At 38.6% G+C, this 25,706-nt stretch overlaps 1 protein-coding gene across 8 annotated transcripts in view; it reads right to left on the reverse strand.

The window, feature by feature from the left end:
* The window catches only part of ARHGAP12 (Rho GTPase activating protein 12), a 122,036-nt gene that overhangs the window by 19,133 nt on the left and 77,197 nt on the right, over nt 1–25,706 (reverse strand). For 5 of the 8 annotated variants that reach the window (XM_040248059.1, XM_040248055.1, XM_040248061.1 and 2 more), the window contains 4 exons: nt 21,975–22,100; nt 18,994–19,068; nt 10,966–11,027; nt 1,874–1,955 (listed from right to left, as the gene is read on the reverse strand). In XM_040248059.1, the coding sequence (XP_040103993.1) occupies nt 1,874–1,955; nt 10,966–11,027; nt 18,994–19,068; nt 21,975–22,100 (345 nt within the window). The remainder of the gene's footprint in view (nt 1–1,873; nt 1,956–10,965; nt 11,028–18,993; nt 19,069–21,974; nt 22,101–25,706) is intronic. The other 3 variants (XM_040248062.1, XM_040248058.1, XM_040248063.1) reach the window with 1 other exon arrangement.

Here is a 25,706-nt window from a genome sequence, read left to right on the forward strand (position 1 = left end):
CCCACCTTGAGATGATGAACAGAAATACCCTACACCCTCCGCTGGCATTAGTTTTAATTATGAGTTCTGATTTATGTAAAGTCTTCAAGAGACCTTCTTAAAATGCAACCATTAGTCTATACTAATGGTTCTGTGCTGGGGTATTCACTTAACATCCCCTAATTAGAAAAAAAAATTCATTTTCTTTAAGTCACAGTGGTGCCAGGGGTAAAGAATCTGCCTGCCAATGCAGAAGACATAAGAGACATGGGTTCGATCCCTGTGTGGGGAAGATCCCTCAAAAAAGGAAAACAGCTACCCACTCCAGTAGTCTCACCTGAAAACCCCATGGACAGAGGAGTTTGTGGGCTACAGTCCATAGGGCTGCAAAGAGTCAGATACGACTTAAGTGAATTAGCAGCACGGACGTATCTGCCTACCTCAATGATGCCTCACTTACCACAGTGATCTATATACTTGTTTTATCTGTATATACTACAACTTGCAATCTTTAGGGATTGGTAATTATCAAATAAATGATCATTATCCAACTTTCTTCAGGAACTTTTTTATTACTTTAATCTCTAATTGCTTCTCCATTGCTTTCATTCACTTCCTTCACTCAATTTCAAATAAAAGTTGAGCCACAAGTAGGAAGAATAAATAAATGCATCGTCTTCTAGAAATGCGTTAATATAACAAAAAAGTACCATATGCTTCACCTCAGGTGACAAAGGAAAAATAATTATCAACTTACTTTAAGACAAGTCAAATAAAAATTTCAATCTTTTAATGTGGATAAGCGTATCACAGGTCAGTTTCACTGTACTGGCAGACCAGAGAGCAAATCAAAGCATCAGAGAAGCAAAAGAGAAGAAATATTCCAGAAGCTTCCTATCTGCACTCAACCCAACAGTTTTGGAGGTTACTACATCATGGTACTTGAGGACTAGCATGCTCTGAACAATGTTACATGACTGTAAAGGTATGTGACTAAGATTTGCTTTGATTTTACAAATGGATTTCTCTTTTAACAAAGATAAGGCCAACAGGTCCTAGTCATTTTAAAGCAACTGAGTAATTTTAAGAAATATTCATTAAGGTAGGATATAAAGCAGATGAAAGACATTAGCTTAATTTCATTTTTAAATCTTTTTGGAAATACCCAGAGCATGGACTCTGGAGCCAAAATGGTACCCAGATCTGTCACTTACATAGCTCTAAGACTTTGAGTCACTGAACTGTTTCACACCTCATTTTCTCATCTCCAACAGAGGGAGAGGGGATGACAAACAGTATTCCCCCAGAGTTAAGAGAATAATACAGATATATATATATATACACACACACACACACACACCACACACACACACACCATCCTCTATACTTAGAACAGTATCTCATACATTTTTAGGATTCAAAAAATGTTAACCTATTATGGTATATCACAAATTATAATTTTTGGTATTTGTATTATAAATAACTGAGAATTAACAGTAGTAAACACTCAAATATACAAACAGTTTCAAAGTCCCACAAGTAATGGTGACATTTTATTTTCTTCTGAAAGCGGGGCTGATATCATATACAGACATGGAAACCTGACTAGTATCCAAGCGTCAGGTCACATATCAAGGTGGGGCTTGCCACATGACAGCTTATTTTCTAACTAAATACCTGAAAGAGCAAAGTCAGGATTTTAACAATACAAGTCAACTTTTCTAAGTGGCCCTTTTCTTTCTCTTATGAGTCAAAATGCATCTTTAACTAAGAAAGCCTCATTTATTTGCACATGAGCGGTAGTTAAGGACTCTGGACTACCTTATGAAATTCAAGTGCAATACTGTCCACATAATATAAATGTGTAAAGCCTCCAAAGAAAAGAAATACTTACCCAACTTGTGCTACTTCCTTGGGTTTTGGTGAAGAGTAAAGATGAACCCTGCAAAACGGCCCAAGAAGACAACCAGTTCTTTCTGTAATGAAAAGATGGCCAATGAGAACTCCATATCCTGTTTTTACAACCAAACTTAAAAAATTAAAATCTGCTTCACTGATATCAATGTGGTCCACGATTTATACTCATTACTGACATTCTTGTTTTTACTGGGGATATAATTCAAATGGAAACTACAATCATTTTATATCCCCAAAGCAAATGAAATAAATTAGAGATACAGATTATCAGAATAACTACCCATCTAATGATGTTCACATGGTAGTAATCTAGCAAGCACATCTGTGACCAAGGACACTAATTCAAAATCATATGAACGGAATGCTACATTTGGCAAGAATTCTTATTCACACTCAAAGAGTAGACAAACAGGATTATCTTACCTAATTCACTGTAGATTGTTTTCTATGTCTTAGTTATCGCCCTTCCCCTAATGAGGCTGCACTAGGGAAGGACCAGACAGTAGGTACATTCTAAATTCCATGCTGAATGGAATCATCACTAAGGTTACTAAAGTGAGGCATTCAAAAACTTTTCTAAATTACAAAATCAACACACATACTCTATCAAAATTCTGAGCACAGAAATGTGTAAAGGAAAGGCCTCATTTCTCTTTCAATCCATAATCTACAGGTAAAAATGTTTACTTTTTAGGCGATTTAATTGCTGGCAGGCTAAAATAAACATCAAATATATATTTTCCACAGGAATTTAAGGCTTACCTTACAGCCAAACATATGGCATGTTTTGTGAGAACTTTATAGACACTGCTAGGAAGGTTTATTCTCCATTTGCAGAATGTAGAATTCAGTATCTATCAATTACACCTACTTTATTATTTTACAACTTTTTACATCTACCTGACCTTGAAAAGTAAAATAAAGTTTACTCCTATAGAGTCTCTATTTTTCCTTTTATTTCCTGTTTTGCTAATAGTCATTATGCTACTTACTTGAACTATTTCTAATGATTAGGTTTTCACTGAATTGATGCATAGGGCTTTATCATTTTAAAGATGTTAGTGATTCCCCTTAGTTGAAACTATCTACTTTCTCTATGGAAATGGATATTCTCATATTCCTTTGATATGCCTTTGTGTTTAATTTTTCTAAATCATTTTTCAGAGCTCTCTTTTAAGAATGAGCTGGATTTTGCTTTGTGCTTCACTCTGAGCACGTTTTTCTTTCAATGAGCAACATATTTTGGAAGGATTTATTTTCATTTCTAAATTTATTTTATACTCAATCTTATATTTATTTATATAGTATCTACTAACCTCTCTGAAAAATGCTAAAATATATTTCCACTTTAAATAAGCTTTTTGAGTTTAATTTTCAAAATCAGAAAAACTGTGGAATGTATACCTCAGGATAAATAATGGATATTTGAATACTGAGTGAATGATAGTTCCCTTGAGGTCTGTATGACTGAGTTGCAGGCAGAAATTAGTCACGTTTTTTTCATGGAACCAATTTTTTTTTTTCCCTAAAAAAAACAACTGGCTGTGATACACTGTGATTATTTAAACCTGACTTTTGGCAGGTAGACATTATCTCAAAAATGGATGAAGAGAGCCTGTCATTTCAAGGAAAATAAATGATAGTATATATTGACAATAACAAATTAAAGCTGTCTAACAGAAAGCAGAATTTTGGAAAACTCAGCACTTGTGCCACAGTAAGGTTGACAATATTCCAAAACTTAGTAACTCTGACAATGATAATATTGATTTGTGATTCTTTGATATCATAAAATAAAATGTGCCAACATTTGAAAACTCAGCAAACTTCATAAACTGGTATTTTCCAAATGACCTACAAGATGCTACAAAATTATGCACAGGTAAAAGATTCATGCAAAATGCAACACAGACCCATGAATTTTAACATAACTGAGTATGAAAAAGTCAGTTTCTCCCAAAAGGAAGCTTCCATAAGCCTCTGATCCTTATCCATCAGAGGGCAGACAGAATGAAAACCACAGTCACAGAAAACTAACCAAACTGATCACATGGACCACAGCCTTGTCTAACTCAATGAAACTATGAGCCATGCTCTGTAGGGCCACCCAAGACAGAAGGGTCATGGTGGAGAGTTCTGACAAAACATGGTCCACTGGAGAAGGGAATGGCAAACCACTTCAGTATTCTTGCCTTGAGAATCCGATGAACAGTAAGAAAAGGCAAAAAAGATACGACACTGAAAGATGAACTCCACCGGTCGGTAGGTGCCCAAAATGCTACTGGAGAAGAGCGGAGAAATAACTCCAGAAAGAATAAGAGATGGAGCCAAAGCAAAAACAGCGCCCAGTTGTCGGTGTGCCTGGTGATGGAAGTAAAGTCCGAAGCTGTAAAGAACAATACTGCATAGGAACCAGGAATGTTAGGTCCGTGAATCAAGGTAATTTAGAAGTGGTCGAACAGGAGATGGCAAGAGTGAACATCGACATTTTAGGAATCAGTGAACTAAAATGGACTGGAATAGGCAAATTTAATTCAAATGACCATTATATCTATTACTCTAGGTAAGAATTCCTTAGAAGAAATGGAGTAACCATCAAAGTCAACCAGAGTCCAAAATGCAGTACCAGGGTGCAATCTCAAGAACGACAGAATGATCTCTGTTCATTTCCAAGGCAAACAACTCAATATCACAGAAATCCAAGTCTATGCCCCAACCAGTAACACCGAAGAAGCTGAATGGTTCTATGAGGACCTACAAGACCTTCTAGAACTAACACCCAAAAAAGATGTTCTTTTCATCATAGGGGACTGGAATGCAAAAGTGGGAAGTCAAGAGATACCTGGAGTAACAGGTAAATTTGGCCTTGGAGTACAAAATGAAGCAGGGCAAAGGCTGACAGTTTTGCCAAGAGAACGCACTGGTCATAGCAAACACCCTCCTCCAACAACACAAGAGAAGACTCTACACATGGACATCACCAGATGGTCAATACTGAAATCAGATTGATTATATTCTTTGCAGCCAAAGATGGAGAAGCTCTATACAGTGAGCAAAAAAAAAAAAAAAAGACTGGGAACTGTGGCTCAGATCATGAACTGCTTATTGCCAAATTCAGACTTAAACTGAAGTAGGGAAAACCACTAAATCATTCAGATATGGCCTAAATCAAATCCCTTACGATTATACAGTGGAAGTGACAAATAGATTCAAGGGATTAGATCTGATAGAGTGCCTGAAGAACTACGGACGGAGGTTTGTGACACTGTACAGGAGGCAGGGATCAAGACTATCTCCAAGAAAAAAAATGCAAAAAGGCAAAATGGTTGTCTGAGGAGGCCTTACAAATAGCTGGGAAAAGAAGGGAAGCCAAAGGCAAAGGATAAAAGGAAAGACATATCCACTTGAATGCAGAGTTCCAAAGAATAGCAGAGAAAGATAAGAAAGCCCTCTTCAGTGATCAATGCAAAAAACTAGAGGAAAACAACAGAATGGGAAAGACTAGAGATCTCTTCAAGAAAATCAGAGATACCAAGGGAACATTTCACGCAAAGATGGGAACAATAAAGGACAGAAACAGTATGCTGTGAAAGTGCTGCACTCAGTATGCCAACGAATTTGGAAAACTCAGCAGTGGCCACAGGACTGTGAAAAGGTCAGTTTTCATTCCAATCCCAAAGAAAGGCAATGCCAAAGAATGGTCAAACTACCACACAGTTGCACTCGTCTTATATGCTAGCAAAGTAATGCTAGAAATTCTCCAAGGCAGGCTTCAACAGTACATGAACCATGAACTTCCAGAGGTTCAAGCTGGATTTAGAAAAAGCAGAGGAACCAGAGATCAAATTGCCAACATCCGTTGAATCACAGAAAAAGCAAGAGACTTCCAAAAAAAATCTATTTCTGTTTTATTGATGACTTTGGCTGTGTAGATCACACCAAATTGTGGAAAATTCTTCAAGAGATGGGAATACCAGACCACCTTACGTGCTTCCTGAGAAATCTGTATGCAGGTCAAGAAGCAACAGTTAGAACCAGACATGGAACAACAGACTGGTTCCAAACTGGGAAAGGAGTACGTCAAGGCTGTATAGTGTCACCCTGCTTATTTAACTTATATACACCGTACATCATGGCAAATGCCGGGCTGGATGAAGCACAAGCTGGAATCAAGATTACTGGGAGAAATATCAATAACCTCAGATACACAGATGACACCACCCTTAATGGCACAAAGCAAAGAACTAAAGAACCTCTTCATGAAAGTGAAAGAGGAGTGAAAAAGCTGGCTTAAAACTCAACATTCAGAAAACAAAGATCATGGCATCCAATCCCATCACTTCATGGCAATTACATGGAGAAACAATGGAAACAGTGAGAGACTTTAATTTTGGGGACTCCAAAAGTACTGCAGATGGTGATTGCAGCCATGAAATTAAAAGACGCCTGCTCCTTGGAAGAAAGGCTATGCAGCCAAAGAAGGAGAAGCTCTACACAGTCAACAAAAACAAGACCAGGAGCTGACTGTGGCTCAGATCATGAACTCCTTATTACCAAATTCAGACTTAAACTGAAGAAAGTAGGGAACCGCTAGACCATTCAGATATGACCTAACTCAAATCCCTTATGATTATACAGTGGAAGTGAGAAATAGATTTAAGGGCCTAGATCTGATAGATAGAGTGCCTGATGAACTATGGAATGAGGTTCGTGACACTGTACAGGAGACAGGGATCAAGACCATCCCCATGGAAAAGAAATGCAAAAAAGCAAAATGGCTGTCTGGGGAGGCCTTACAAATAGCTGTGAAAAGAAGGGAGGCAAAAAGCAAAGGAGAAAAGGAAAGATATAAGCATCTGAATGCAGAGTTCCAAAGAATAGCAAGAAGAGATAAGAAAGCCTTCTTCAGCGATCAATGCAAAGAAATAGAGGAAAAGAACAGAATGAGAAAGACTAGAGATCTCTTCAAGAAAATTAGAGATACCAAGGGAACATTTCATGCAAAGATGGGCTCGATAAAGGACAGAAATGGTATGGACCTAACAGAGGCAGAAGATATTAAGAAGAGGTGGCAAGAATACACAGAAGAACTGGACAAAAAAGATCTTCACACCCAGGTAATCATGATGATGTGATCACTAATCTAGAGCCAGACATCTTGGAATGTGAAGTCAAGTGGGCCTTAGAAAGCATCACTACGAACAAAGCTAGTGGAGGTAATGGAATTCCAGTTGAGCTGTTTCAAATCCTGAAAGATGATGCTGTGAAAGTGCTACACTCAATATGCCAGCAAATGTGGGAAACTCAGCAGTGGCCACAGGACTGGAAAAGGGCAGTTTTCATTCCAATCCCAAAGAAAGGCAATGCAAAAGAGTGCTCAAACTACCGCACAATCGCACTCATCTCACATGCTAGTAAAGTAATGCTCAAAATTCTCCAAGCCAGGCTTCAGCAATACATGAGCCGTGAACTCCCTAATGTTCAAGCTGGTTTTAGAAAGGGCAGAGGAACCAGAGATCAAATTGCCAACATCCGCTGGATCATGGAAAAAGCAAGAGGGTTCCAAAAAAACATCTATTTCTGCTTTGTTGACTATGTCAAAGCCTCTGACTGTGTGGATCACAATAAACTGTGGAAAATTCTGAAAGAGATGGGAATACCAGACCACCTAACATGCCTCTTGAGAAATCTGTATGCAGGTCAGGAAGCAACAGTTAGAACTGGACATGGAACAACAGACTGGTTTCAAATAGGAAAAGGAGTATGTCAAGGCTGTATATTGTCACCCTGCTTATTTAACTTCTATGCAGAGAACATCACGAGAAACACTGGGCTGGAAGAAGCACAAGCTGGAATCAAGATTGCCGGGAGAAATATCAATAACCTCAGATATGCAGATGATACCACCCTTATGGCAGAAAGTGAAGAGGAGCTAAAAAGCGTCTTAATGAAAGTGAAAGAGGAGAATGAAAAAGTTGGCTTAAAGCTCAACATTCAGAAAACAAAGATCATGGCATCTGGTCCCATCACTTCATGGCAAATAGATGGGGAAACAGTGTCAGACTTTATTTTTTTGGGCTCCAAAATCACTGCAGATGGTGACTGCAGCCATGAAATTAAAAGATGCTTACTCCTTGGAAGGAAAGTTATGACCAACCTAGATAGTATATTCAAAAGCAGAGACATTACTTTGCCGACTAAGGTCCGTCTAGTCAAGGCTATGGGTTTTCCTGTGGTCATGTATGGATGTGAGAGTTGGACTGTGAAGAAGGCTGATCGCCGAAGAATTGATGCTTTTGAACTGTGGTGTTGGAGAAGACTCTTGAGAATCCCTTGGACTGCAAGGAGATCCAACCAGTCCATTCTGAAGGAGATCAACCCTGGGATTTCTTTGGAAGGAATGATGCTAAAGCTGAAGCTCCAGTACTTTGGCCACCTCATGAGAAGAGTTGACTCATTGGAAAAGACTCTGATGCTGGGAGGGACTGGGGGCAGGAGGAGAAGGGGACGACAGAAGATGAGATGGCTGGATGGCATCACGAACTCAATGGGACATGAGTCTGAGTGAACTCCGGGAGATGGTGTTGGACAGGGAGGCCTGGCGTGCTGCAATTCATGGGGTCGCAAAGAGTCGGACACGACTGAGCGACTGAACTGAACTGAACTGACTGAACCTAGACAACATATTAAAGAGCAGAGACATTAATTACTTTGCTGACAAAGATCCGTCTAGTCAAAGCTATGGTTTTTGCAGTAGTCATGTATGGATGTGAGAGTTGGACTATAAAGAAAGCTGATCACCCAAGAACTGATGCTTTTGAACTGTGGTGTTGGAGAAGACTCTTGAGAGTCCCTTGGACTGCAAGGAGATCCAACCAGTCAGTCCTAAAGGAAATCAGTCCTGAATATTCACTGGAAGGACTGATGCTAAAGCTGAAACTCATACTTTGACCACCTGATGCAAAGAACTAACTGCTTGGAAAAGACCCTGATGCTGGGAAAGACTGAAGGCAGGAGAAGGGGACGACAGAGAATGAGACGGTTGGATGGCATCACTGACTCAATGGACATGAGTTTGAGCAAGCTCTGGGAGTTGGTGATGGACAGGGCGTGCTGCAGTCCATGGGGTCGCAAAGAGTCAAGATAAAACTGAGCGACTGAACAACAAAATATGAATAAATTTGAATATAATGAAATAGATGTACTCTTAGGAAAAGGATTCTAAAAGTAGAAAATCCAAAAGACTATCATGAGAAAAATGACAACAAAAACAGACAAAGTGGCCAAAGACCTACTTGCACTACTTATTCCCAAAAGAAAGAAAGATCCAACTCACCGATTTCTCCAAGGAACAGCTTTAGGAGCAGACAACTGCAGTACTTGTAAAAGTTATTTCAGAGTACTTAAGAGACAGACTTCTTAGTACAAAAATATGACAAAGATAGTTCAATTAAAGCAAATCTAAAAACCTCAACTGCATGTAAATTTTAAACTCTTTCTTACACAGACTGACACTTTGGCTGTAAAACAACAGCACTTCAACATTTTTTTTTTAATCGGAGAAAGTGTAACTTAAAAAGAGTTAATTTCCTAAATTCATTACCCAAAAAGCCAACCACCTGGACTTTCCCTGTGGCGCAATGGATAAAAATCTGCCTGCCAATGCAGAGGACACAGGTTTGATCCCTGGCCTGGGGAGATTCCACACTAGTGGAGCAACTAAGCTCACGTGCCGCAACTACTGAGCCTGCGCTCCACAGTAAGAGAAGCCATTCCCATTAGAAGCTCGTTCACTGCAACCAGAGTAGTTCCCTCTTGCTGCAGCTAGAGAACGCCTGAATAGCAACAAAGACCCAGTGCAGCCAAAATTAACTAATTAATTTAAAAAAAAATACCAACAACCCAAGAGAAAAAGAGTCAGAGTATAAACTGATAATTCAGTAACAAAGAAATACATATGGTTTGTGACACTCTACCCCACTAAAAGAAATGCAAATAAAAATACAATTTCTCTCTAACCTCCAGTAGCAAAGATCAAAGAGTCTGACAACATAGTGAACTGGCAAAGCTGCAGAGAAAACCCAGGCTCCTGGAAGCTGGGACTGACTGAGGACCTTGAGGCATAATCTGGAATTGTATCAATGGGACCACTGCATATGGCTTAGCAACTCCACTTCTATAAAATTTATTCTACAGGCATATCTACATACTCACAAAATGAGCTGTGCAAGACACTGAGTGTAATACTGTTTGTAATAGCAAAAGATGTAAAAGTCCTAAATGTCTACCAATAAACAGGCATATACTTGCAAAGAACAATTAAATAAACTCTGATACAGCCATATAACTATGGGCTTCCCAGGTGGCTCTGGGGAAACAAAGAATTTGCCCGCCAATGCAGGAGTTCCATCCATGGGGTGGGAAGAGCCCCTGGAGAAGGAAATGGCAACCCAATCCAGTATTCTTGCCTGCCAAATCCATGGACAGAGGAGCCTGGCAGGCTACAGTCCATAGGGTCACAAAAGAGTCAGATACGACTGAGAACACCATCAACATGCAGAAGTTAGAAACAATGTGCCAACTGTACATGCAATGAAACAGAACCATCTCCAAGATAAGCTGTTAAAAGATTGTTAAAAGTAATCTATGCATATATATATATATATATATATTCTATCCCTGGAGGAAAACAGTACATCTCACTAGACCTAACTGGTTGCCTCTGGGGAGGGAACTGATGGCTGGTGACTGGATGTGACTATTCTGTGTACCTTTGTGTTTTGCCATGTGCATTTATTACTTATTGAAAAAGAATTTTAATGAAGCTAATAGTTGCTCAGAATTGCCTGCCTTATCATTTCTGAATTTAACCTTACCCTAAGAAACGTGTCAAGATAAAGAAAATTTTTGCTACACTTCCTAACAATCATATATATATATATATATATAATATTAGAAAATACATTTGAAATGCTTTGAAACTATTAATCACTTCTACTAGAATATAATTTATATAGTTTTTATTTATATCAATCAGATAAAAATATCATTAATGATTTGTGTACTTACCGAACCTTTTTTCCATTTTCAGTAATTTTTGTTACGTTTAATAATCCATATTTCTCTTGACCCTATGGTATGGAACAGAGGTATTACTGTTTATACATCATTCATATAGGCAATGAGGTCTAAATTCTTACATACAACTGAATCAAAATGATCTGGTACTCTAATATTAGCTTAAAAGAAAAGATTAGTCAGTAGTAATATGTTTAGTTGTATAATACATCAAAAACACAATTTTATAATACTTCTGTAAAGTTATTTTCAGTTAAAAAAAGTTATTTTCAGTTATTTTTATAATTAAGCACTTGGTCTTCTCAAGTAACAGCAGCCATAAGGTAAAGTTAAACTAGATTTCCATATGAACACTACAAGTCAGCACTGGAAAAGTGATTTATGACTTTCTGTTCAAAGCAAGAGATACAATGCTATAAGGATAAATATCACAGAAAAGGAATTATTTATTTTGTTGTCACTGTACAACAGTATAGTATGAAAATTATTTAAGATACCCACTTTGTCAGGATGTAAAAATAACCAGGTGGAACAAATGCAGTGACTGTATTTAATAAATTAAAGTAACTGGTACTCTGCATAGAATTGGCCTTAATGTGGCATAAAGAATTCACTACATGCTCCATTAAACATATGATCACATGGTGAACTGGGCTCTAGACTAACTACATCTATTAGTCAGTGGATGCAAAAACCAGTTACGCAGCTTTCCCATCACACCCTAGGAAGGCAAAAGCCGCTGTGCTCAAGTTAAATATCATCTTAACATCCTTCCAGGTGGGACTGAAGAAGCGCTTCTCACTGCTCTAGCCTCCTATATTCAAATCAATTTAATCAAAATGAGTTAATGCCTACAGCAATCATCAGCATTAGTGAGCACTGTACACAAAGGAGAAAGCAGTCAATTTTATTTCAACTAAAACATACAAGATCCACACACAGGGAAAACAAGACTCCCAATTCAGAATTTGTTTCTACTATTTGACTCATACCTCAGCTATGTTTCAATGTACTTTAATTAGGAAAAACAACCAAATTTTTCTTGTATGGGAGATAAATATTGAGTATTTTCTCACTAATGTCTAAAAGATAATGCTTGCCTGGTCTGATAAGAAAAAATCACATCTATAGACAAAGCTGACAAACTGTACTATTATTCACTTTTGGTACACTGGGAACTTGGGAAATATCCATACTACTGCAATTTTTTTCACAAAGCATAAAGTTGGCTCTCCTTAGATATGCCAAGTCTGACTCTTATTGCTTCTCAATAAAAACATCAATTACACAGTGGGAGGCTGGCGCACTACAACTAGAGTGGCTCCCGCTCGCTGCAACTAGAGAAAGCCCGTGCAGAGCAACAAAGACCCAGCGCAGCCAAAACATGCACAGGACGTTAAGAACATTCCCCATTTACTATCAAAAGCAGAGAATGGGGTGGGGGGGGAGGACTTTCAATGATCCAGAAACTAAGTAACATTAATCTGAAAGGAGGGGCCCTGGTTGTGTAAGCACAGGAGCAGGAGTAAGCCTACTAAAAACGCCAAAGCTGGAACCGTGTGGGTGAAAAAGCAGAGAGACGATGGAAATGCCAGCATCAAAACAGGAAGAGAAACGGAAGGGACAGCAGCAGTGACAGATGGCCAGAGCCTGAGGGAAGAAAAGACACTCTGGATCAGGGATTCTTACCTGAGCTGTGAATGGACCGATACTGCACAGAACCGTGCCTGTACAGGCATCGTTCAAGGGCAGGTCCCAGAGTACCGAGGAAATTCTCACAGGGACCAAGACCCAACACTAGCGCTCTAAGGAGCAAGCACTCCAACATGAACATAAGAACAAAATCTGCCACAAAGCGTACAGGTACAAAGCGTACAGGTGCAAAGCAATGACCACACCAACGAGAAGTGCAGTGAGAAAGGCACACCTAACTCCCCCTGTGAGGAAGGAAGGGAAGCACAGCAGCTTCCTAGAGACTGAGGAGCTAGACAGAAACACAGCGGGTGGAGATAACAGACCGGTGAGGCCAGAGAGGCCGAAGGAGCATCAGCTGCAAGAGCCTTAAGTGCTCTCCACGCACTGAGGTGCAGAAGTAGCAAGAAACAGGGGCAGCGGAGAGAATGAGGCAGACGCAGGTGAATGGACTCAAGCGGAGCACTCCTAGTTACTACCACAAGGGACGCTCAGACCTGGACCAGGGCAGTGGCTGTGAGCAAGTCAAAGTGTTAGTCGCTCAGTCGTGTCCAACTCTTTGCGACCCTGTGGACTGTAGCCCATCAGACTCCTCTGTCCATGGAATTCTCCAGCCAAGAATACTGGAGTGAGTTGCCATTCCCTTCTCCAGTGAAGGAGTGAAGAGGGGCCAAATGTGAGAGTGATTCAGAAGACAGAGCTGACAGGGATGGGAAGAGCTGGGAATCTCGCAAGCTTGAGCAGCTGGGTAGACGGGGGTCCCTCAGCAGCAAGAACACTCTTTGTTTTTTTGTTTTTTTTCCCCCACTTTTTCACAGCAACAAGCAGCACGTGGGATTTTAATTCCCCAACCAGGGACTGAATCTGTCCCTCCTGCACTGGATACATGGGGTCTTAACCACTGGACCACCAGGCATTCTCTAGAGGAGCTTTCCCGACCCCTCAAGGAGGAGCTCCTCCACCTATGACTACGGCCCCTAGTTCGCCTACTGTGTTGCACTTAATGCAAGCACTATTACATATAATTTATTCACCCTCTATCAGGCTGTATGCTGGAACTAGATCTGCTGTGCTCATCGCTGTATGACAGCGCCCAGCACAGTGGTTAGCAGCAACCTGGGGCTCAATATATATTTATTGAAGTAATTAACCCACAAAGTAGCTGCGTGGTGCGGCCAAAAAATATAATTAAATAAAATAAAAGAGGGCATTAAGAAAAGAAATATAAGAGGAGGTCAGTGATGGAAAGGTCAGTAATTAACCAACAAACTAGCTGTGCTATCACATTACTAAGAAATGTAAGAGAGGGACTTCACTGAGTCCAGTGGTTAAGAATTCATCTGCCAAAGCAGGGCACACGGGTTACATTCCTGGTCCAGGAAGATGCTCACGTGCCACAGAGCAACAATGAAAGATTCCGCACGCCGCAATGCAGATCCCGCATGCTGCAACGGCAGGAGCCAGTGCACCCAGAGCCTGTGCCCGAAACAAGAGAAGCCACCACAGTGGGAGGCTGGCGCACTGCAACTAGAGTGGCTCCCGCTCCTGCAACTAGAGAAAGCCCGTGCAGAGCAACAAAGGCCCAGCGCAGCCAAAAGCAAACAAACGAATAACTCCTCTCTTCCACTGCAGGGGGTGTGGGTTTGATCCCTGGTCAGGAAGTTAAGATCCTGCATGCTGTGTGGCACAGCCAAAAAATAAAATTAAATAAATAAAAGAAGGCATTAAAAAAAGAAATGTAAGAGAAGGTCAGTGATGGAGAAAATAAAGCTTTAGCTCTTAAACACTGAAATTCTGCATCTGACATAAAAGTGATGAGCAGGAGGATACAGGTTTGACTATTCAGGTGTGAGCTTTGGAGGAAGGAATTTAGACAGATTTTTATTTCATACTATTTGGTGTACTTTTCTCCACTTAGGATCAAAGTCCATCAATGTGTTTGTGTAGCTTACTAAAATAACTTCATAAAGACTTTGTTAAGTCCTCTAAAATCTGTCTGTACTCACACAAATATTTCTTAGTCCTCTAAAAACTGTCCATACTCACACACGAATATTTCTTAGTCTGAATATGCTGATACTCCAAAGGAAACTTCAAGTTGAAAATAAGCAGGAATGTTTTAATAAGAACTAGCAAAACTGGTTAAGGTTGAACCAAAAAGACTGTAATAAGATTGTCTTATCCTAATAAGGCAAGAAAACAATAAAATATTTGTTCCACTGAGTAATCTGGGAAAACTTCCACAGGTTCATAACCACTTTGCAGGCTCCAGAATTTGTAACTGATTTTGCATTCATTTAGTAAAGTAAGCATTTCCCAATTTTGGGTAATAACTGTTACTATCAAAATCAATATCTCCCAAGAAAACATTTATCTTCAGTTAATCATCTTATAATAATGTAATAAAAATATTCTTTCTACACAGAGGAAGAATATAATGTTGAAAAAGAACCACTGTGATGAAACTTCCAGGACAGGTAAATCCATACAGATCTTCAAACTAGAGCTCACTGAGGGGAGGGGAGAAGGGGCGGGGAAGTGTACAGTGACTGCTTGATGGGTAGAGGTCTCTTAATGAAAGCGTCCTAAAACTAGGCACATGTTGTAAATACACTAACGCCACTGAATTACAAACTTTAGAACAGTTAAATGAAAGTGAAGTCGCTCAGTCGTGTCCGACTCTTCGCGACCCATGGACTATATCCTATCAGGCTCCTCTGTCCATGGAATTTTCCAGGCAAGAGTACTGGAGTGGGTTGCCATTTCCTTCTCCAGGGGATCTTCCCGACACAGGGATTGAACCCATGTTTCCCGCACTGCAGGCAGACGCTTTACCCTCTGAGCCACCAGGGAAGTCCTTAAAATAGTTAATGACTAATTTTATGTTAAGTGAGTTTCACCTAGATTACAAAAATGTTTAAAGAACCAGTTTTATTTAAAAAAAAAATTAATGTCTAAATCATGTTCAGTGGAAAAAAATTAAGACAATTTGTCCACTAAACACTCTTCTTAAAGAACATGTTGAAATGTCCTTTGCTCCAAAGTGGGTAAAGCACTTTAATACCATTGTTTGAAAACCTAAGGTCAAAGCTTGTTTCCAAATTATATATTCAAAACTGTATTCACTATTCAGTAACTGAAAACTTTAAAACGCATATTCTCATAAGCACATTGGGACAAATAAAGATTAGGTCTTTAGATCAGCCTACAAAATCCTACCGAATCCATGCTCTAGTCACACTGCAGAGAAACCTTATCAATTTTTTAAAAGATGTATATACTACCTATTTCTAAAAAGGACTTCAGGTGACTATGAAAAATAATGTATTTGAAAACTGGAAAGAAAACAAGAAAAAAATGAACATGTTTAAAATTTGTATTAAAGGATGAAATTTTAATCTGCTTTGATTAGAAGAGACTGAAGACATCAAATGCAAGTGAGCAAAGCTTGTAAAAAAAGACCACGTATCATATGATTCTACTCATATGAAAGGACCAGAACAGGCAAATTAGTGAGATAGAAAGTAATACTGGCTGCTTGGGGCTTGATGGGGTGTGGAGGTAGAGGGCGTCATGACAGATGAGTACTTCTTTTTGAGGTGATGAAGATATTCTAAAATGAGTGTAACAATAGTTGCATGTATCTGAATATATTAACACTAACAACTACCAAACTGTACAGTTTAAATGGGTGAACGGTACAGAATGTTAGTTCTATTATTTCAATACAGTTTTAATTTTAAAAAAAGAGAGATTTGAGAGGTAGCTGGGCAATTTGCAGAGATTTAAAGATGACACCGAGTAACTAACACTGATTATAGTATCAGTTTCATTTCTACATTTGTAGCTTCTCTTTTCTTACCAGTAAGGCTTTATCCCAACCGGATTTTAACTCAAAGAACTAAGAAAATATTTGATCATATTAATTGGGTAAGAGTGGGAAAGACAGGTAAAAGACTCAGTTCAAACAAGGCAAGTGGAGGACAGGGAGCAGAGGCTGAGGAAGATATTTAGGGGACAGAAGCCTCTGGCCGGGGCAGCGGGGTGGCTGGAGGGTGCTGAACTGGGGGATGGGGGGAAGGACACTCTACACTTATAAGAAAACAGAACAGCCTTAGGCAGAATTAACAGAGTTGTTCCATTTTTCTTCCACGTGCAAGAAAATAAAGAATGAAACAGAATCCTGGTGAGGTAGTTCCCTGCCACGGCCATCAGAGGGGACCCTTAGTCCAGGACAGTCAGGGTGCTTGGCAAACCCTTGAGACAGGATAACTGCCTGGGAGAATAATCTGCTAACAGTCCTTTGTAACCTACATGTGACATTTATAAACTCATGTTTCTAGGATTACCTAGAAATTCCCTTTTACCAAAATATAAATAATTTATAAAAGGTCTTCTTAGAAGTTATATATTACCCATACTTAAGTTTAAAAAGGTTTTTCCCTTTTTCTAGATAGATGGATAAATTAAGCATACTGCAGTAACAGTACCTTAGGTTCATATGATGATTCTTAACAAAACCACTAAAATCACATTCACTTTTATCTTTATTTGATGTTTATGTACCCAGGACTGTGTTAAACAATGTAAAATAAAAAAGGAGAAAGCAGCCCCCATCTATCCCTATGAGTCCCTTTGGAGTTTAAACTCTCAGCAGGGAGATGGGGGAACACAAGGTAACTCTCACTCCATCCACGCCGTCAATGACTTGGAGCTCAGAGAAAAAGAAGAGAGATGGTTACGCTGAGGTTAGTCGGGGCAGGACCTACAGAGTCCTCCTACAAGTCAGCTCAGGATTAACTGTAGGTGCAGAGAAGCCAAGGAGCAGGGCAGGCAGTGAAACCTTCTGAGCAACATCAGAAGGACAGGTGGACAACATGTTAGATGAATCAAAAGACCAGACTTGCTCAGGGAAGTGAGGAAGAGCCTGTAAAAGGAAAGCACCACCTGTGAAAATCTGTGCCCCTAGGAAATCAGAAGTATCCTAATAAAGTTTATTCCTTAAAATTAAGGAAATAATAATAAAAAGTTTGTTTTTTAAAAAACTTTACAAATTTCATTTCTTCATTCAGCAAAACTCCCTGGAACACCAAAACTCTGCCACACTGAGTACTCTGGTTCTGCTCTAAGGAAGCTTTCCTTTGTCTAGTGGGGAAGATATTAACTAAGGGTTGGAAGCTCCTACAAGAAATAAGAAGTGAAAAGAGTTGCTCTATTTTACAGAATCAAATAACATATACTTAAATGCTATGAAGAGGACTACAGAGAAAGTATGAAAGTGAAAATGATAGTCGCTCAGTCCTGTCCAACTTTTTGCGACCCCATGGACTGTTGCCCGCCAGGCTCCTCTGTCCATGGAATTTCCCAGGCAAGAATACTGGAATGGGTAGCCATTCCCTTCTCCAGGAGATCTTCCTGACCCAGGGATTGAACCCAGGTCTCCTGCATTATAGGCAGATTCTTTACTGAGCCACCAGGGAAATCCACTACAGGGAAATCTGACCAAATCTAGAGGATTAGATTAAAATTCTGAGCCTGAACTGAGCTCTAAGGAATGACCTAGAAGTTGACTGGACAAAGATGTGAGGGACATGGGTTTCAGTACATGAAGGCCCTGGAGCTGAAGAGCCAGAGGGCAGCAAGACAGCGGGGCTGAGGACCCAGGATAGGCACAGTCTCGCAGACCTCAACACGAAGTTCAGTCCCCCTTTCTGAAAGGAAATGGAGCCACTGAAGGGGAAGTGGAGGAGCAGCAAATATAGGAAGACTTGGGGAGGGGTATCCTGCAAACATTGAGGTCAAGCAGAATGTCTCCAACGTTAAGACTGAAGAGAAGTCACTGGCAGTTTTCTAAGCTTAGGAGAAACCTCAGGCTGAGTTAGGTACTGCCAATATTACCTGGCATAGGCTGGGTGATGCATCTGACGTTTTAGAGGGGAAAAGGGCATCTAAGCTCGTTAATGAGGAGGAGGGTGCTTCTTACCTTTGGACTGTTGGCCTGAGGAAGAAAGGGTATTGTGTAAACTTGATAGTATTCTTCAGGGACTTTAACATTTATGTTCAAAAGCCAAACATAAATTCATCCCTTATAAATATGGTATACAAGTTGATCACGAAGGTACCATATTTTGCACAAAGCAGGGAATTTTTAAATCAATAAAATCTGATTTTTAATTTAAACCTATTATCTGGTTATTTTTTGAGAGACCAGTGAAATTTTATAGAAGCCCAAGAGATATTTAAACATTACACTTAAGAGAAAATTAATTTGCTGAAACTGATTAAAATAATTGGACTATATTTTCTACTTGCTGCTATCATACTAACTGTATCTTGGTGCTTTGGTGAAGAGGGAGAAGACTCATGTTCAGGATAGCAGGGTTTTGAGGCAGATGGAGATTCCTACAAAAAATAAGTAATGAAAAATGTTACTCTATTTCATATAATTCTATTTCTCCCTCTACTCACAGAGGGAGAGCTTAATAAGGGAGGCTGAGAAAAATTTTTTCCTAGTTACTTCCCTTCTATATTTAGCTATGAAACTAATATGGTACAGATGTGAAAACTACAGATGTCATAAAGTTTATAAAATATGGCATATTTTGTACCAATTACTATTAACTTAAATATCATATACAAGATTACTCAAAAGAAATGAGGCATGCTGCCTTAAAAGCATGACGCTGCATCGGCTTAAATTAACCGTATTTAAAGTAAGTACAATCGGCACACTTGTGGATAAAAATGTTAACAGTCAACATATTAATTTGCTCTTGGTGTGAATCCTGGTAGGATTTGGCACAGAACACTCACAGGAACTACTTGGCAACTGCCAGAATGAGAACTTGTATTTAATTAAATTGCTATTAATATTTAATATAATTTATAGCTAACCTCAGTTATTAGAAATAAAGATTTTTTTTTAGTATGCAAAGAAGAAACCTCAGATTTACAGATTAATAACTCACCAGAAAAAAAAGGAACATTTTAAAGTCTAAGCCTACAAGAATATAATAGAAGCAAGCCAATAATGTGCATTTTCAAAGAAATTCTGCTTTGTCAATATTAGAATGGTATGTGATTTCTACCTCAGGTATTTGTAACACTATTCATGGAGGATAAGACCAAAGAAACATTTTATTGGTACCAACAGCCAAGTTCCATTTAAATGTTCTCTGTTCTCCTAGAAGCTTTGAATAATTTCAGGAAAAGAGAATTAGTAAAATCATATGCCAACATCTATTATTAACTTTCTTATAAAGCCAGATAATTTCTCTGGACATTCATCTTCACATCTGTATCATCTACTTTTCTGTACCTATGAAACTGAATAAAATACTGGTGACGAGCCAGGGAATTTTTATTAAACCACAATACAAAACCGTTAATTCAACATCCATTTACTTGGAAAAAAGTCTTCAGGTTCATAACTATATAATTTGTAAATACGGAAACTAGGCAACAGTGAAATGTTACAGGGAAAATTCTTGAAGGGACAACCTTAAAAGCAAACATCCAAGGCCTACATACAAATAGAGAAAACATTAAAATCATGTCAAATATTTCTTTATAAAAAGAAATTACATTTCATGTCCACATGTCAGTTTAGCCTCATTTAAGTACTTTTTCCAACAGCTTCAGAAGTTTTGCTTTTCCATTTCTTGACTTCTCAAAGAGTGTCTAATATTAAAACAGTGTGAGAAAAAGAGGAAAGATTTGATGACCCATAAACTAGAAAATAAGTAACTGAATAATGAGTGGTAACTACATACCCTCACCTACCTCCTTCAAGGTTGTCTGGCAACTGAATTAGGACCTATAGCATTGTAACAACATTTGCCACACAGTATTAGGTTTCTATGATTACTTTTCAAGTTATACAGATTTTACCCCTTGTATTAGTCCACCAGCTAGTTCTGGTATAGTCCCTCTTTTATAATCTGAAATCTTAAAAACATATATACTAGAAGATGATGATAAGTAACAGAGTTTATCTGATGAAATAATTATCAATGATTCCTATTTATAAAGGTAGAGGGAGGAAAAGCCATTTCTACAGAAATAAGTCTAGTCTCAAGAAAATCACATTATCATATTCTGAAACAATTAGATGAAAAAGGATATGAAAGAAGAACTCCACATGTTATTCTAATAATATACTGAAAATGAATCTCAATAAAGATTACAAAGAGGTAAGAAATTTTAAGTCTACATCAGCAAAATAGGCATCCTTTTTATTCTAGAGTCCAACGGATGATGCAACAGTTGGTTCAACCATAGCCTGGGCACTAGAGCATTCATCACATATAGTACAGGAGTTTTTTGTAGACACTGAAGTGTAATCTGGTTCTTATAGTTAAATGAATATTTTTATTATTAATAAAAATCTCTAGACTATTACCTGCATAGGTTAACTTCAATGCTAATATATTTCCAAGTCTTCAATAGGACAAACTCCAGAATTTCATTCCTTTACTCTACACTCCACCACCTAATATCCTTACAAACAGAAATTAGAAGTACTTATTTGACCGACTGATAGAGATCATTTAAAAATGAATTTAGGACTGAAAGTATCCAAACACAGAGAAATATGCCTCAGGAGAGGGCCTCTTGCTTTCACTAACATGCCTGCAAATGCAGGAAACCTATTCACTATGCCAAAAGAGAATCTTGTTGGTAAAATAAGAGTCCCCAGTGCCAAATATTTCAATTTTAGGGTGTTACTGCCACTCTCACATCATTACTACCACTTTAACATCAGTATGTCTGATGTCTAAAAATTTGTAGTAATTTCCTATTCTATCACCGGACTTGAGGTCACAAGGTAAAGATATAACTCACAAGGAAGTTAAAAATTCTACCACTTTTCCAATCTCATGTTTGCATCAAAATCCACTCCCTATTTCAAAGAGAGAACATGACTTCTCAGAAGCACTTTGAGTAGAGAGCTGTTAGGGAAACAGGAGGAGCAGGCTTTCAATCTTCCCTGGGCTGGGAAAGTTAATTAAATGTCTTTACCATTAAATCTCTTAGAAACTGAAGACAAACAATGATGATGTGTGACTTTAAAATGAGATTATGAAAAAAACCTATCACCCACCAGGCCCAAATGTATCCTGTATACATACATCATTATGCCATAGGTCAAAAACCAGAAAACTTCAAAACCAATCCCCACTCTGGGACAAACAGATATGGCATGCAATAAGTCACCACCTTAAGGTATGAGACTCAACAAAGAAGAAAATAAAGCATAAAGAACCTGCCCGAGTTCTCAACAGATTTATCTTCTCAGAATGTCCTACCTTGTCATTGGCGTCCAGCACAATGGTGCTATGTCTCCACTTTGACAATACTATTGGTTCTTGCAGCCGCCTGTCCAGACTCCTACTTTTAATAATTTCTCTTTGCTGCTGAGATGAAGCATTGTACTAAAGAAAACAAATTACACCTCATAAATAACAGAAGCAAAAGTGGAATCTACACATGCTGGCTCTGAGTGACACGTGGCATCAGGCAAAGCTCACCATGTGACACTAACAGGAGTTCCCTCATCTCTGACCAGCACTTGGCACCAGTTCACACACTTGGGTGTTGGAGAGACCAAGGTCATGTTAGTTTTGGCAAAACACTTAATATCCCCAAGTCTAAATTGCATTCACTGTAAAACAGATACAACAGAAGTAGAGGGTTAAATAGCATACAAAAAGTGCCAAATGTTGCCCTGATAGGGTCTCAATAAATATTAGTTATGATGATTTGTAAAATGAGGTCATCAGACTAATTAATTTTTTAAAGTTCCTTCTACTTTGAAAATCCACATGAATTCAGTTATTGTCTTATGTTTTTAAAATGACGCTTTCATACACAACAGTATATTCACATTTAAAGGGCTTTTTGTTTTTACTTTTACTTTCTATTTATAGGCCAAGCACACTACTATTTATTTCTCTGAAGTAGTAAAATGTAACCAAGTCAAACAGTAGTGACTGTACTAGTGCCAGACACCAATCGTGAGTATATCAGTTGTGTACAAAGGATAAGTGCTGTGCTTAGACGCTCAGTTGCGTCCCACACTTTGCAACCCCATGGACTGTAGCCCACCAGGCTCCTCTGTCCATGGGGATTCTCCGCTGCAGTGGGTCATCATGCCCTCCTCACAAAGGATAAGTAGTAACTGCCAAACAAAGATTACATATAAAATTAAGAACACATTATTAATAAGATTCTAAGTTTTACAATGTTTGAAATGTCAGGGAGACCACCAGGCATAAACATTTGAGAATGTGAGGTTTAAGAGTTATGCTGTTTCATACAGGAAGTTTTAATATATTATAAATAATAAATTATAATAAAATGACAAAAGAAAATTCATCTATTTTTAAGGGATACATTCTTCTCCTGAAACCAAAGTATTCCTAATATCTACTTCTCAAAAAACCCCAGTAAATCTTAAATTTTAATGACTCATGTAATTTCAGTGAAATTATTTTATCTTATTATTAAATTTCAATAATACATAATTTATACTGTTTTTATTATTTTAAAAAACCTTCCAACATCTTTCTCCACAGTATGTCATTTCTTCACTTTCCAAAATGAGGCCCTGCAAACTGTTTCCCAAAGCTGTTACTTCATTTTTCACATCAGAATTTGCCAAAGCCAGGTAGTCACATGGGTGTATGTCTTTCACTCACTGTTGCCTAATGAACAGCAATCTTAAAATCTGTCACACAAGTTCACAGAAGGATCACTTATAGAAGGAACAAAGATGAGGATTAAAGGCTTCCCCCCCAAATTTCTGTGAAATAAATTTCGTAAGTGCAGAAACCCAGTCATTAGGTAGAGTTGTATTATCACTTCAATGCAATCATTGTTAGGAACAATTAAAATGTTCAGTTGTGTATAAGCTTGTCTATGAACTTTAATGGACATCTACCCTAGCTTTTGAACTTTATAATTACCACAACTGTTTAGAAATCCTTTTCTCAGGGCAACAAAAATAATGTAAAATTAAACTGGGTAATAATCACCATTTTAAAGGTGTTGACAGTTTTACTTGGCAACAGTATGTTCATAAAAGCAAATAAAGCATAAATAAAATGTGATATAAAATCTAGTGCAGACAGAAGACAAACATAAAGTGTCACACAATTACAGAAAAGAAAAATAAGACACCAGTTAAAATACACAAACACATCTAGGTGAACAAGATGACTAAAACATTTAAAAAATCTTCTTAAAAAACCTCTTTTAAGAATTTTAATTGCATTTTTATTTGAATAACTTCAAACATACAAGAGAATACCAACTATAGTAAAAACCCACCACTGAGCTCCAACATAACTAAGACAGTAACTTTCTGATTTCTAAAGAAATAAAATATGAGGGTCCTCTGAGCACATTTTTTAGATTCTGTTCCTCTTCACCTCCCCAGCAAGGGCTTCCCTGGTGGTTCAGACAGTGAAGAATCTGCCTTGCAATGTTGGACACCTTGGATCGATGCCGGGGTCTGGAAGATCCCCTGCAGAAGGAAATGGCAACCCACTCCAGCATTTTTGCCTGGAGAATTCCAAGAATAGAGGAGCCTGACAGGCTACAGGCCATAAGGTGGCAAAGTATTGGACACGACTGAGCAACTAACACACACATTAACCCCTGCCTAGCAGTACCATATAACTCAGTCTTCACCATTCTCAGGAACTTTACACTTCAGTACATATCCATATATCTATAACTACATATTACCTGTGGGCTTTTAAATTTTACATAAGTGGAATCATATCACACATATCAATCTTCAATTTGGTTTTTCACTCAATAATGCTTTTATTAAAAAAACAACAATTAAAAAAAAAAACTAAATCCATGTTGGTGACTTTGCAGCTCAAACTCATTTATACTTCACTTCCTCATAACACTACCTTATATGTGGATGATAGGGGTAGAATAGGATAATCAAATAGCTCAAAAATACCATTTGAGGACTGTAGATAGAGAGGAACTTTAGGGGGCTCTGGGAGACCACAATACGTTAAAGATCACTGAAGAAAGCAGGCTTACTTAACCACAAAACCAAGCAGGCTTGCTGTGTGGTGGCATGAGGCCCACATCCTGCCCAGTGTGCTCAGTAAGTTAATGATACCTAGGACATGCTCTCTGCCTGCATAAAGAAGACAGTAATTTATGGAAAGGTGACACTTCAAAGTGAAAGACCCTCACTGTACTGAGACCTGAAGTAATTTTTCCATAGTGGCATGACAGCCCTGGCTTGACAAGGCAGGGACAAGAAAACTCCTCTGCCCAATCTGGAGGAGGAGCTGATGATGAAAGCATGATGTCTACTCAAGAATGAGACAGATGGTCTTTTGCCCTTCCCTACTTTTCCTCTGATTATAAAACTGCAACCCAGTAAGTTCTCAGCACTTGTCACTCTCTCACCCACCCACTTGTAAGCCCCACAAGTGTCCTATTCTAATAGTCACATCTTATCTATTACTTTGCCTCTTGCTGAATTCTTTTTGTGCTGAGATACAAAGGACCAGAGCTCTCTGGAGCCCAGCAAAACACCACCTAGCTGTTTCACAGACAGCACAATTTAACCTTCTGAACAATGGGGAACTAACAGCACTCCAACCAGCAGAATATAATACTCTCCACTGCCTTACTTGGTACTGTTGAATTTATAAGCATTTGTGTATAGAAAATAAATGTATATACTATGTATAATGTTACTTCATTGCTTTCATTCTCCTGGTGACTTGGAAATTCTTTTCAAATACTTATTTCATGAATTTCCTTTCCTCCGTATGGCTTAGTCATATTAGGTAGTTAGAATAGGAAAAAGGAGTCCAAAATGGCGGTGGCTAAAAGACAAGGAAGGAAAAAGTCCGCAAAAATATAACAAAGGAAGGTCTGAGGACCAGAGTGAGGACCTCAGGTAGAACAAACAGCACTCCTGGCTAGCCCAATTTACATAGGGCAGGCCCAGGGGGAGGGAAAAACATATAAAAACAGGAGCCAAAGGGCCCGGGGTC

The sequence above is a fragment of the Oryx dammah genome, unplaced genomic scaffold (genome assembly GCF_014754425.2).
Source record: "Oryx dammah isolate SB20612 unplaced genomic scaffold, SCBI_Odam_1.1 HiC_scaffold_10, whole genome shotgun sequence".
Classification (NCBI taxonomy): Eukaryota; Metazoa; Chordata; class Mammalia; order Artiodactyla; family Bovidae; genus Oryx; species Oryx dammah.